Source organism: Pteropus medius, unplaced genomic scaffold (assembly GCF_902729225.1).
Source record: "Pteropus medius unplaced genomic scaffold, Ma_sr-lr_union100, whole genome shotgun sequence".
In the NCBI taxonomy this organism is placed as follows: domain Eukaryota; kingdom Metazoa; phylum Chordata; class Mammalia; order Chiroptera; family Pteropodidae; genus Pteropus; species Pteropus medius.
Genome location: NW_024350926.1, coordinates 3,322,563 through 3,337,345, shown reverse-complemented (window position 1 = coordinate 3,337,345; position 14,783 = coordinate 3,322,563). Strand labels below are relative to the sequence as shown.

General features: G+C 36.7%; 1 protein-coding gene across 1 annotated transcript in view; it reads right to left on the bottom strand.

Annotated features, from left to right (window-relative positions):
- The window catches only part of CUNH8orf34 (chromosome unknown C8orf34 homolog), a 273,416-nt gene that overhangs the window by 207,047 nt on the left and 51,586 nt on the right, over nucleotides 1-14,783 (bottom strand). Inside the window, 3 exon segments of the mRNA XM_039841814.1 lie at nucleotides 1,031-1,059; nucleotides 7,303-7,431; nucleotides 13,827-13,958. Coding sequence (XP_039697748.1) covers nucleotides 1,031-1,059; nucleotides 7,303-7,431; nucleotides 13,827-13,958 — 290 coding nt within the window.

The window sequence follows — 14,783 nt, the reverse complement described above, 5'->3', positions numbered from 1 at the left end:
ACGAGTCTATTCATAACTTTTATTTCTTTAGTAAATGTATCTTTCATGTATCTTTATGGTACAAAATTCAAACAGTACACTCCTATTTAGAATAGAAAAATGTTAACAATCATTTTTATAAAAATAACATAGCTTAGACCCTATTATTTGAAAACATCGTAATTATATGATCCCATTTGTTGTACACTATTTTCTATTATTTTCTATCTATGTATTTAGCTACCAAGCCAATTTCAATATGTTTTGTTTAGTGAGATATTTGCATCAATGTTTACTAAATACTGACAACTCAAAAGAATCCAAAAGAGAATTCTTGATGTGATCCCAACCTGCCAAATTTGCTCTTTCCTCAGTTTCTCTAATTTTGGTAAATGGCACCACAGTTCACTTAGTTTCTCACCCCCCCGCCCCAACTCTCAGAATCATCACTGGCTGTTCTCTTCAACGACGCCCCACATCCAAGCCACAGCAAGTTCCATAGATTCTGCTGCTAAAACACAGTCCTATTCCTAATCTAATCATGCCACTTCTCACCACCCTCCCAACTATCGCCCCAATGCAGGGCATCATCATATTCTCTCGGCATCTTAAAATGAAACCAAAATTACTGAGTAAGGTTCACAAGAGAGTAGCTTTGGAAAAGCACAAATGAACTGTGTCTTCCGCATCATCATCCATCATCATCATCATCATCATCATCATCATCATCATCATCATCATCTGGATACAGGCAGAATCCAAATAGTTTACATGATACAACATTAGCTTTCATTTTTTGATATAGTGATTCGGTGATTACATTTTTGCCTAATCAAATTCAAAAACCCTTGACTCGAAAGGATAGATGATACATAGTTCATGTGATAACATTCATAAAAAAATCTAAGCATATAATTTTGAAAGTTTTAAAATGTTAGCAGCAAATAAATTATATTTACACGCTGTATGTTTCAGAAACTTTTTCATTTAGATAATGGATTAACGCCTAAATTCTGTATGTTCTTTTCATTAGATGTATAGTTCAACTTACCTGATCAAGTTCATCTGAAATTGCAATACCTGGGATTCAAAAGAGATTTATAAAAAAGTTTTAGAAGCAATCTTTAATAACATAAGGTTAAAAACAAAGACAAAAGTTCTACTGGTAAATCTAGTGTATTTTCCACTTTATTTTTTTCTTTTTATTAGTGCTTCAAAATATTGTGATACATCCTTTCTACTAACGAAAACAAACTAAGAACCGACATCGACCATGACAGCACGAGCTGCTGAAACACGTGCCGTCCTGCAGACAGGCTGCCAGACGCACAGCTGACGCACAAGGATATTGTGAAGATGCTGTCTCTACGTTCCAACGACAATGAGGCACAACTTGGCCCGTTATGATTTTGTTCCTGCTCATGGACTGATTTAGACTCCTAGAGTGATGAAATATGAAAGCGGACTGGTGGTCAGAGATCATTTATTTTAATTTCCTTATTTTACAGATGAGGACACAGGCTAGACAGCAGGAGAAATCTGCACACAGTCCCTGAGACTGACAGCGTCCGCAGCCAACGGAAAAATGATTCCTCCTCACAGTTCTTCTAACCATCCACGTATTCCTCACTGTGTATCAATCTAATTTCTGTCTTTACCATGCCGCTAAAATTGTTCTCGGTCAGCAATGTACAAAGTTTTAGTCCTTAATGTGTCTCTCTGTGACGACAGATGCTGTTAAGCTCACTCTCTTTCTTGAGATGCTGTCCTCTCTTTTCTATGGCCCTGCTTTGTCTCCTTCAAATTTTCTTCCTTTGGGGTAAAGGGTCCTTTCCTGAAATGCCAAGGGTACCTTGCTGAGCTGCTCTTTCTCTTCACTTGACAGGCTCCCCTTGGTAATCTAAGCCATACCATTGACATTTTTACTTCTCTATGTGGTGACGACTAACAAATCTTTATCACCAACACAGACTTTCCTCCTGACCTAGTTGCTGAATTCCTAGGGGCATTTCAATCTCGATATGTCAAGCTAACGCTATCATCCTCCCTTCAGCTCACTCCCCCCTTTTTTTTTGAAGAATGGTGGGCCTAGAGCTAACACAGGCCCTGGAGCAGGAGTGGCCAGCCCTCAGGCTTGGGGCAGAGGGCGAACGGGATCTGGCGTCGAACCCCCCATGTAGGATGGGCCAAGGGACAAGAAAAAGTCTGAAGTCTGAAGCCCGAGGGGAGAGAGAGAGAGAACGAAGGGGACCGAAGCTAGAGTTCAGCAGACTGTAACGTGCGAGAAAGATGAGCCAGGTTCGAAAAGAGAACCTGGAAACACTCGGAAAATGTGCCTGAGTAAGGATGCTCTCACCCGCTCAGGCGAAGAGTGTATGTGGAGGGAACTTTACAGGTTCCTGTGTCATCTCTGCCTCCACTAACCTCATCAATCAATTATATGCAAAGCAGAAAGCAGCTGCCCCACTACACATCGGTAAGTGGCACCATGCTTCCCCTTGTAGATAAAACTAGAAACACAGGTGCATTCGAGACTCATTCTTCACAGCGACATTCTATAAAATTATTGTTTTGGGCAAAAGTTATTGGTAACTAAGAATTTTTATGTGTTACTTCACTAAAAGGGTCTAGCCAGTACTCCGAGAATTTTGGGTGACCTAAGCTTAACAATTACTCAAGGACTCGCTGTATGATGAAGGTAGCGCCTTACATTCAAGGAGAGAAGGCTCCTGGGAGGAGCAGCGCGGCCGCTGGCGGGCACCGCGTGCGTGTGGCAGACTCCGGGACGTGACCGTATCGGAGCAGGGGAGTGTACCTGACTCCAGTTACAGACTCCAGAGCTGTCTGAGCGGTTACAAACATTTCTAAAGCCCTGACATAAGTTACGCATTTATGAATGTTTGGTTTTAAAAAATATGTAAAATTATAAGTGGTCGCTTGGAATAACTCAGACTTCAAGGTACTGTAGAAATTTTATAGAGTAGCAAACAGTTTATGTCACATTCTACAGTAGATTTAAAATACATTATTCTAGTTTATAAAAGCCAAATGTATATTTTAAATGCTTAATTTTACCTTTGACAAAAATGTTCCTTTCTAATATTAATTCAAGATTAGAACTGAATATATTATTTTTAAATAAAGATTTAAAAGACAACCTATTTTTAAAGAGTGGATATATAAAACAAAATTATCTTTCTCATCCAAAGTCAAAAAACTTAGATATTAAATAATTAAATAACCCATGATTTTTTTTTAGCTTTTTGCATCAATGCCCTTAGCCCTGCAAAAAAGTTATCTCATTAAATTCTTAGAAAGCTATTAGTTGATCTTTAAATTTCTTTTATACTTCAGTTTGTGAACTCATTATTCATAAAGACAGCAACAGTATTTTGCCTACCTAGACCAGCTGAGAGTTTGCAAGTAAGTCAAGAAGCCTTTGAATAGTCAAATGTTTGTCAAAAATTTTAAAATTTTTTAAACCCAAACAGAATTTGCACATCGCTCGCGAGCTAGCTCCCTGATCCCCTTTCCATTGCCCATTACTCTCAGCTTTAAACACGGGGAGCGGTTCTGTATAGCCTAGAAATGTTACCAGTGACAAATGGAGATGAAAAGTCACTTTGAAGACATATTAAAGTACTAAGAAGTAAAGGGTCCCGGGATATAACTCAAACCAGATAAATAAGAAACTTGATTTTGGGAAGGAATTATGCCTCCAACTGTGCCAGGTGTTTGGACTCACGTATTGGGTTCAGATACCTATCGTTATATCTTCTTAACATTTATATATTTTGATGATTTTATCTATTAAATTATCTAAATAAATCTCCGTTCTATTACATATAATTCTTTCTACTCCCTATTATCAACATTTAAGTTAACCAATGTATTTTTCACTTTCTGTGATTTCGCTTATAATCAGAGCTTAAACTAATTAAAAGCAGTTGAAAGGATTTTGAAGAATCGCTTCTTCCCAGAAGCACGAAGCCCTGATGAGAACCGTCTATACTGAGGAGCCAGGAAATTCTCCCAGTGCACAGCTGTTCCCTGAGGAGAGAGCCACAGCTTTTCGTCATTTCACTAACTCTTGTAAGCCATCGTATTTTTATAAAATATTTTTAAAGTTTATAGAAACTCAGGAGCAGCGGTACATACAAAATATGCAAGAGAAAATGTAGTCAGAGGGTTGCTAAAATATAAGGAAAAACGGCTGAGTCCAGATTGCTGTTACCAGTCACGGAGCATAAGTATCTGTCCACTATTCTCCCAATGACTGGGCGTTTTTTCTTGGAAAAACTCTAGCCGGTGTTTTTGCATGAACTGCAACCTATAGACCAACGTCTGAATGGACTAAAGATACTCATCCTATCTTTGCCTCATTTCAGAGGAAACAGCCACAAGCAGTGAAAGCATCAGGCTCGGTTGACACTGAAAGTCCTACCACCCCTTCACGAAGCCAAGGGTTGTGTCAACCAATGACATGTAATAAGACACTGCTGCTCTTTTAGTGTATTTACTTACCTACTCACTCACGTATCGATTTATTTTAAAGCATAATTCCTTCAATAAATAAGCCACAGACAAAGCCAAAGAAATTAAGTCTACAAATACCAAAGCATATCATCTGATATCAGAGGCCTGCACTCAGAGAAGCAGAAGGTGGGTCTACAGCGGAAGAAGAGTGGGGGCCCGATCTCAGAGAAGACGGATCGGGACGAGATGGAGCCAGAGGTGATGCTCACTCGGCAAATCCCGACCGACTCATGCACTGACCACTGAGCTCTGTGCAGCGGCGTCCAGGCGCAGAGTGGGCCTGCTGCAGGGAGCTCAAAGTCCAGGCAGGAGATAAGTGAAAAGCAGATTGTAGCATGTAAGTGTGTTCTGAGAAGAGCAGAGGAGCACAGAAAGTGAGGCAGCGAACCCAGTCCACAGGAGGACAGCAACAGAGAAACCGCCTTGGATGCAGCAGACTGGGCTTAGCCTGGAGAGAAGTGTAGGCGTTCGCTTGGTGGAAATGGAAGCGGTGGAGGAAGCTGGGGTGAGATTTCAGGGCACGGAGACGGCAGAAGCAAATGCGTGAAATGGAGGGACGCCAGTGAGTCTGAAAAACTCCTGTGTTGCTGGTGCAGAAACGCCCTGCTGATAAGTCACGAGAGATGATGCTGAAGACGTGATTAGGGGCCAGATCATGGAGCATCTTCGGTGAGGTTTTAGGAAGCTACCGAATATCTGCAACATGTGAGTGCCAAGTTTTCATCTAGATCCATCACACTGATGGCAGTGAGGCCTGACTGCACTAAGAGAGAAACAAGAGTATGGACAAGACTGGTTATTTGTTCCTCAAACCATTTCAGTATTTCTCCTGGGCACGTGAGCTGGACTACACTTCCCAGCCTCCCCTGCAGTTAGCTGTGGAAGGCGGGCACGTAAGGCTCTACATTCCCACCTCTAGGCACTAGAAACCTCCCTTGTGATCCTCCACTCTACTTCTGCAGGACCCCAGAAAGGGCGGAGAAGAGAATCAGACTCACGACATATCTTAGAGGGAAAATGAGCAAGATTTGGTACTTAATTAGTTATAAACAGTAAGGGAGAGAGAGGAACCTAGAAGGGTTCCAGTTTGGGTGAACTGGTGCCACCACCTGAGACAGAGCATGCAGAAGAAAGGTCACATTTGAAGAGATCTACTTAGATATACTGAGTTTAGCACAGCAGAGGGATATCCAGGTGGGGATATGCTTTAGGTTATTTTGTTTCAAAAGCAAACACAGTTTGATAGGGAAATACAGTAAGTCCTCACTTAACATCACCGATAGTTTCTGAAACTAAACAAAATGATATATAATGAAACCAATTTCACCATAGGCTAATTGATATAAAAAAAATTAATTTTCTACGGCATCTCATCATGATTTATACATATTAACATAAGCCTCTGACATAGTAATAGGATAAGGTTCTTTTCATGAACATAACACAGTAATAAACTGAAAACTCACTTTATCATTTTTGCTCCAAAAGTAAATCTGGCCAAAAGCAGTGCTTTCTTGAGTCCCAACCAAAGAGTTTCTTCTACTAATGGCCAAATTATAAAATCTTATCATAAGGCAAATTAACTTCTGAGATGTTAGTTTACTGCAGAAAAGTCTAAAAAAATTACTCTAGTGAGTTATGAATTAAGAGGTATGAAAAACTAAATCTCTTTCTCTCCCCCTCTGTACATAATTATAACGTAATATGTAAATATATATAATTACAATATGTTACAATATATAAACATATAAAGAATAACATACATATTATTTCTCCCAAAATACACAAAGGAGCAATTTCAACTTTGATACAAATCTTGAAACTAGTAAAACTATGCTATCTAAAAAAAACACAGATATTATAATATAATCCACTAGAATTTACTAGTGTTCTATTTTCCATTTAAGAGTTTTTAATATTCTATGACATAGAAAGGAAATTTTAGTGAGGCCATGGCATTAACGTGCTATAAAGGCGCCTAATTTTTAAAATTGAGAGATGTTTAAAAACCAGAGAAAGATAGGTATATTTTGAAGTCACTACTAAAACCATAAAGAATATACGTATGTCTACACATATAGAATGCATTTATCAAATCAAAATTGTGATTGTGTACTCTCGTGACAACAACACGTGACAACATTTAAAAGTTTTCACTTCAAATATACCATTTTGACCTTCACGCCTACCAGAAGAAGGAGATACGATCGTGTCTTCCTGCTTTGGAGATGAGAGAGCTGAGGCTCATGGAAGTTTATGGATGTACCCGAGGCTATTCATCTCATAGGCACAGCGAAACCTCTAACCTAGGCCCTTGGAATACAGAAATCACTGCTTTTACCAAAAGTATGTTACATGGCACTGTGCTAGGCTCTGAAAGGATTCTAAGAAGAACCTGGCCCAGTTCTACCTTTAAGAAGTCTAGAGACATTAAAAACTCAGAATGGCAATAGGCGTGTATATTAATTAAGATGACATGAAACAACAAGGTTTGAAAGAGAAGAATGAATAAGATGCTATTAGGTGTAGATGTGACCTCCGTAGCAGGGACCCTGTAGAGAAACAGGAGTCAAATAGCAGCTCCTTCTACTCCGTGTAACCAGCCTTCCCACGAATCTGTGCGCTATGCAAGATCAACCCTCGCTCCTAATCTCACGCCCTCAGAACGCCTCAACCTCTCACAGAATGAGGGTGAGGATGTTGGAAATACGCTCCTTGCAATGTTAATGAATACTTTACTGTAATATTGGTTAGGAATTTCAACTATAATCAAGTAACTAAACTTACTTCGAGAGAGATTCTCGAGGGCTTTTCCCAGCTTCTTGCTCTCTTGAAGGATGTGGTTCAATTCATCAAAATCACGGCTTTCTGGTTTAGTCCTCCAGTTCCATTTAGAATGGTCTACTGACCTTGGCACTATGTTTAAAAAAAATGATTACTTCATGAGCATGCTACGTAGCGATTAAAAAAACTTACTATTTATTACTACATGAAAGACTGTATCAAGATCAATGTACAGAATAAAAATGTTCATGTTGGAAATGGTTTTCTTGTGAGCAAATAAATAGTGAGGAAGTTTTAAAGCTGGGTTTTAAGAAATGTTTTAAATGAAGAAGGGAAGTGTGACAGTGTTTATAGAAAAAAGAAAAGTCAGGTACAAATTTAAAACTAATAATTTCTATAATTTAGAGAAAAACACATAAGCAGAGTATATTTTGTATTATGCATTAGAAGCTTAAAAATAACCACTAACTTCTTCATCGGCAATTAGGATACATTTCTAAGACATTCTTGCTGTCTTCTGAAAAAACATAGAAGACTGAATACGTGTATTTACTTTCATTTCTCTCTGTCAAATTCCCACTAAAATTGTTATGGTAAAAGAAATTTTTTTTTTTTGGTCAAAGAAATAGTTGAACAAGGAGAGAAGACATTATTAGACAAAAAATAGCAACATATTTTATTGGAAGATGCAAAATGAACTGATGAGCAGTAAATGGATTTAGAAAGCTAGAGAATATCGAAATCTAATCCCCGAAAAGAGAGATGCCCAAAAAAGTGGACATTCAGACCATTTAAACATTAAAACATCAATCAAGGAGGACCAATGATGAAGTAATGAGGATATAAAAACTTAATTGTTTTTTGGATTGGAAGAATTCATTACATGTCCAGTATAATTCAAGGCATATCATCACAAAATTTTACCACAGGGGCAATAAAGGAAAGATCTTAAAAGCTTTCAGGGACAACAATAGCAAATTAAATTGTCATCAGACTTCTTGGTAGCAATGCTTGGCCTCAGAAGACAAGGGAGAAATTCCTTCAAAATTCCAACGGAAGATTGGAATCTTCAACTTAGAATTTTATACCCAACTCAAGGACCAATCAAGATACTTGTAAGGACTCAAAGTCTATCTTGCAGGCACTCGACTTCAGAAAGCTCCTAGTCGAAGTGCTCCACCAAGACGAAAAGTGGAATGACTCGGGATTCGGGGAACAGGTGACCCTCCACAAGAATAAGGAAAAGGAATCCCCAGAATGACGCTGAAGGACGGGCCTCAAGGAGACAGCTGAGAAAACAGCTGGAGACCGAGGAGCCAAGACAGGAGCGAGAGGACAGAGGCCACATGAGAGAGGCTCTAACATCCTTCCGATGAAATGAAATAGAAAATAAAACGAGACAGGAATTAGAATCACTTGATGAGAGCGTTTCATACTTTATGGCAGGGTTTGGTGAAGCATTAGTGATGCATACATAAAGAAAAAACAAAACAAAAATCAATGATTAATTCTAGAAACAAATTAATCATTGGACCTCTTATGGGTCTACTGTGAAAAAAAGGCTAATTAATATAGTCACACTAACAACAATGTAGAGTCTAAATTCAACCGACGTTTGAAAGATCTGCATGACTACAGTGTGAGGATGAGATGGGGGCTGAGGTACAAAGCACAGGTCTCAGAAAGAGGTCAAAAGTTAAAGCCTCGAATCTAAAGTAAAAGGGAACCACGTAAGTACCTTGTCTGTTTAGATACGCAGACTTGTGCACCAGAAGAAACACCTAAAAGAGTTAAGTGTTTCCACATCAGAAGCTGAACACAGGGGAAGAACACTGTTGCCTTATAGCACATTCTACTTTGCTTTTTAAACTACATATATCTTTGTTTTGATAAAAGTAAATAATTTTTTAAATATATATATAATAAGGCTATGGGAAAGGCAGACTGTTAACATATTTTTTCAGCCACCTATTTAAAAAAATAATCTGGCAATGTTTATTATAATAAAAAATATACTGCCCTGCTGACCCAGCAATCTTATATCTGATAAATTATAATAAAGAAATGAAAACATGTATTCTTATGTATATACTACACAAGGTTGTTTATTATCGGGAAGTGCAAGGTATTAATTTGTTTATTTCAGCAAATAGTTTGTAGTGGCAAAACTCTGGAAATAATTTAATGTCTTTTAACAGTGATAAATAAATTATGGCACATTCACGCTATGCCTCAGTATGCACTTATTAAAGAGAATAACTTAGATCTAAGTTTATTAGCATAGAGATATGTCCACAATGCATTTCAAAATAATAAAAACAAGTTACTTATGAATGTGTATAGTTTAAAGCCAGTTTTCTAAAGCAAATCAACTCAAGGCATAGGGGAAAGAAACTCAAAAAAGGAAGCAGAAAAAACTATGTTTGTACCCTATCCTTCAAAACACTTCTGTTAACCTTTATTGAATATATTCTCTAATTTGTATCATTGAATTATCTAATTTTCCTAGCTATTACCATATAGCAGCAAGATTTCTCTTTTTTAATGTTACAAAATAAGAGCATAGATTTTTTTAAAGAATCAGTCTTTATCAATATTCTCAGATGGCCACCAGACATGCCTAGCTGCCCATCACCCCAAGCACTGCAGACCTACCACCTGAATGCATTGACATGAAAAAGCCAGCAGGAGAACTGCCTAGTCAATCCAGTGAATCCTGAGAAATTGCAAATTGTTGTTTAAGATAATTGAGCTTTGGGGAGGTTACATCAAGCACCATAGAGAACTGACACAACACCCAAGGACTTTCTTCAGCAAATTTCAAGAGAAACGAAGGAAAATTAAAAATATATATATTTTGTAGCTTGTGACGATTTGAAACACAATCGATATCCAATTTATAATGGGAACCAAATCTAGGACAACCAAGGCCACAGTACAATCGTGGTCTAATCAAGTACACTGGGTGATTTCAAAGATGTTTTTTATAAATAATGAAAGGAGATTTTGGAGATAATCAGCCCAGGATACAGTCTTCAGATGAGAACATCTCTAAAGGTTTCTGATGGTTTGAAAACCCTTACTTAGGTTATACTTAATCTTAAAACTCAGTGCTATAATTTAAACACATTTTTAAAATATATCCTCAGGAGAAATGGAAAACAGCAGAACGGTATCCACAACATAATATGACCCACACGAGGTGACAGAATCTTAGAGCAGGAGTCTGTGACATCACTACGGCAAAGTTCATCCTTAGTGCAAGAGGATGCCAGATGGGCAACTTCCACCGGTCCATATGAGGCAGCTACTCCACAAACCAGCCTACTATATACTGAGCAGGGCTAATTTGGAACAATTCTTTATTATATTAATCAAATTCTGACTCACTGTGACCTCCACCAAAAGTTTCTATCTATGAGTTAAAAATACATTTACTGTCTCCTCCAAATGAATTTACCAATAAAACTGCCAATATCTGATAAGAATATCTTATGTCTGTGATGATAAAGAGATATTGGTCTCCAGTTTTCTTTTCCTGTAATGTCCTTGTTTTAACAGCAGGACTATGGAGGCCTCATAAAATCAGCTGGAACACGGACTCTCTTCCTCCTCTATTTTGGGAAAGGGTTGCATGTGGTATTACGTCCTCTTCGAAAGTTTGACTTGCCCTGTGAAGCCATCTTGGCATGAAGTTCTCTTTGTGAGAAACTGTTTAATGGTCAATTCAATTTTTAAAATTTATATAGGACATTTACATATTTCTATTTCTTGTTGAATCAGTTTTGGTAATTTCTATCTGTTAAGTAATTTATACTTTTCATCTAAGTTGTTAGTTTTATCAACGGTATTGCTCAAATTATTTCCTCATTTATCTTTCTAATGGCTTCAAAATCTGTAGTCTTTTCCCCTCTTTTACTAGTAATATCTGTAATTGGGTTTTCTCTTTTCTTTTTTACAAATAATCAACTTATAGATTTATTGATTTTTTTCTGTACTGTTTATCTGTTTATTTCAACTTTATTTTTATCATTTTTTCTCAACATATCCTTGTTTTAAGTCATTATTGTTTATATTCTTAAAGTAAAAGCTGAGATAATTGATTTTATGCCTTTTTTTCTCAATTCAGGATTTTAAAGCTATAAATTTCCTCCTAAACACTGCTTTATCTTCATCCTCCAAATTTTAATGTTTTGTTTTTCAAAGTGTTGTCTAATTTCCTTTATGATTTTATTCTTCACTCATGGGTTATTTGGAAATGTGCTAATTAGAAATATTTGTAAGGAAATCTCTCGGTTTGTTATTATAACTTCATTTGAATTTAACACCATTTTGGCAGAAAACACACTCCACGTACTTTCAATCATTTTTTGTGGTATAGCATATGGTCTATCTTGATAAAAAAAAAGTCCCTCTGGAATCAAAAATTATACATATTTCAACTTCATTGAGTAGAGGTTCTATAAATGTCAAGGTGGTTGCTGGTGTTCAAATCTTCCGCATCCTTACTCATTCTTTGGTTTCTTTGTTCTATCTGTCTGTATCTCCCTCCAGTTCTGTAAACTTTTCCCTGCATGTCATTGGGGACTTTGTTATTGGGTCCTCTTTATCTCCAGTAGACCCTTCATCTTGAATTCTACTTGGTCTGACAGCACCAAACCATTAAGTTTTTCTGTGCTTAGTATTTTATACCGTTTGTGTTTTTATGTTCTAAATGTGTCTTCTAACAAGCAGTACTTTTTATCTAGCATAAAAATCTTTGCTTGTTAACTGAGATGTTTAGTACTTTTACATTTACTGTAATTACTGACTCGTTTGTACTTAAGCCTACATCTTAGTATTTGATTTCTATTATTCCAATCAAATTTTTTATTCATCGATTCCTCTTTTCCTGTCTTTGTTTGGTAGGATGAATCATACTTTATTTTAGCATCTTATTTTAACTCCTCTTCTGACTTTTTAGTTATGTCTTTTTATGTTTTTTAGTAATGCTTTACATATTATACTATGCATCTTTAATGCATCTTTAATGAATAGTATATATTCAAAAGATATTCCATTACTTCAGGAACAATTTAATATATTTTGACAATATATTTCCAGTTAATAAAGTAGGTCACCTGAACATAAAGAGATCTATCATCAGATGCCAGACCACCAGCAACGTTCCATGGCTTGGCAGCATCCCGTAGCAGCAAAGGCTCTGCAGAATGAGGAGCCGTTAGGATTCTACCCTCAAGTTGACAAGATGCAGGATGGACCCCTTTATAAGTAGTAAGTCTCTAAGGTTATGGATTATTATTGGGGGTGTGTGAAGAAAAGTGGTAGAGAGGATGAAATGGGGGTGGAGGAGGAGAGGGGGAGAGGAAGGGAGGGAGGGAGGGAGGGAGAAGAGAGAGTAAAAGACTGATCAAAGGTGGAAAGGGAAATGTGAGATGAGGCTTGGTTCATTTCTTTCTTTTCTTTCTGTCTGTCTTTCATTCATTCATTCATTCATTCATTCATTCATTTAAATAATTATTGAGCCAGTACCATGTTGAACTTTACTGGGGATATGGTTGTGAACAACACGTGCAAATTTTAAATTTGTGTACTCAAAAAATGTTGGGACCTAATTTTATAAACTAAACTGGTTTATAAGAACATTTGAAGTTTTTAATACTTCACATAATTCTCACAAAAATTTTGTGATTGACACGACACTCGTTACAAGTACCACTAGATAAACTTAAGAGTTCATTTCAGTCACTTTCATAAATGACCCAAATTCCGATTCCAGTTAGCACACGACAGCTTTTCATAAATTTCAAATATTTTCTACTTACTCTTTTCTCTGTTGAAATTAAAATTAAACCTCTCTCTCTGTAACAAGTACAAGATATTGATGTGTAATAACTGCTTTCAAGCTCTCCTGCCTTCCAAGAATAACGGACTGCTATAGGCTTCTAAGCTATTTGGCGTGTTCACACATACGGGGTGGCAGCAGAGCGTGGAGGGAATCCAGTGGCTAGTGAGGCGGCAGGAGAGGAGACGGGATATTGAGAGAAAAAGGGTACTTACAGTGAAAACAGAAATATCCAGGCTTCAGTAAGAAGAAATGAGCAGAGAAATCAGGGGTGAAGAATTTTATAAAATTTTGTTGACTTTAAAATACAAACCTCCTTTGCTTTCTCTCTAAAAGATTTGGTTTGCTTTCACATACTTTATTAAACACAGGGCTGGTGATGCTTTGAATATGACAAAATGCTGCCACTGATCATGAGAGGCAAGGGGACCACTCCAGGGAACTTACTTTCTTAAAAGATGACACTCGAAAAGGTCTCACTCGATTACACAGGCTTAAGGGTATGAATGAGTAGATGTAAATAAAGCTCAATGTTAACACTGACGTGAATATGAAATTAATTTGTATTAATAGCCAGAAATACTGGATTCAAAGTTTGGCTTCAATTCTTACCTTTTCTTCATTTTTTTAATAACACAGACTTACAGACACTAAGTAATTTCTGAATGACAAACTTCCTTACATGATCTGGATTCTGGTGACGGTGGAGAAATATTAGACACAGCAAGGTCACTTTTTGACTTTTTTGGCTTCTTTGCATTTAATTGCCAAGGCTTATCGTAGCTTCTGAAATCCCTTCTTGTTCCTTTAAGTTCTGTTAAAACAAAAATATATATATATATTAATTCGATAAGTGATTTCACAATTGATGAAAAACTAAATATATGAAGTCATCAGATATACTCAGCAAAACATATAGGTCACCTTATATAAAAAATAATGCTAATATTCAAAAGTATTTCTTGCTTGATTTCCCCTGTAAATTTTAGTTTTGAGTTTGACATGAATCAGCTTCTATATTAATATAATTGACACCATGTTAAAATGTGAAATTACTTGAAAGGCTTTTTAGGCATGGATTATCATTACTTAAAATAACATTCCTTAAATGATGTTATAGAATAAAACATTGTATTCTGTTGTAAATAAAAACAACTTAACATTTAAGTAAAATTTACTCACTGCTGTTAGCTCATCCATTATTCACTACGACATATAAAACCAATGATATTCAACTAAATTTCAGCATTCATTTTTTTCCACTTCTCCATGCAAGAAAGATTAATTCAACCAACTTTGTTGAAGGTTATAGTTCCCCTTCAAAAGTGGTCAATGTCATACCAACATCCAAAATAAATGATCTTTCCAAGAGTTCATCATCTTAGAAAGTTTCTCTTAGTCTTCTTGTTTACGAAGACAGATTCTTCTTAAGGACAGTTTCCTTCTGTCTTCTTGGTTATGTTTACACATTTTCAAATTATTCTAGTTTTATGAATGATTCATACACCTTTCTCTGGCCACCCACTTATAAATACTAAACAGACATCACGATACATTATGTGGGTTCCTCAAATGCTCATAAGGTTGCACTTAACGAGCTACAATCCAATTTTTTCTTCCTCCAAAAGCAGCATAAATA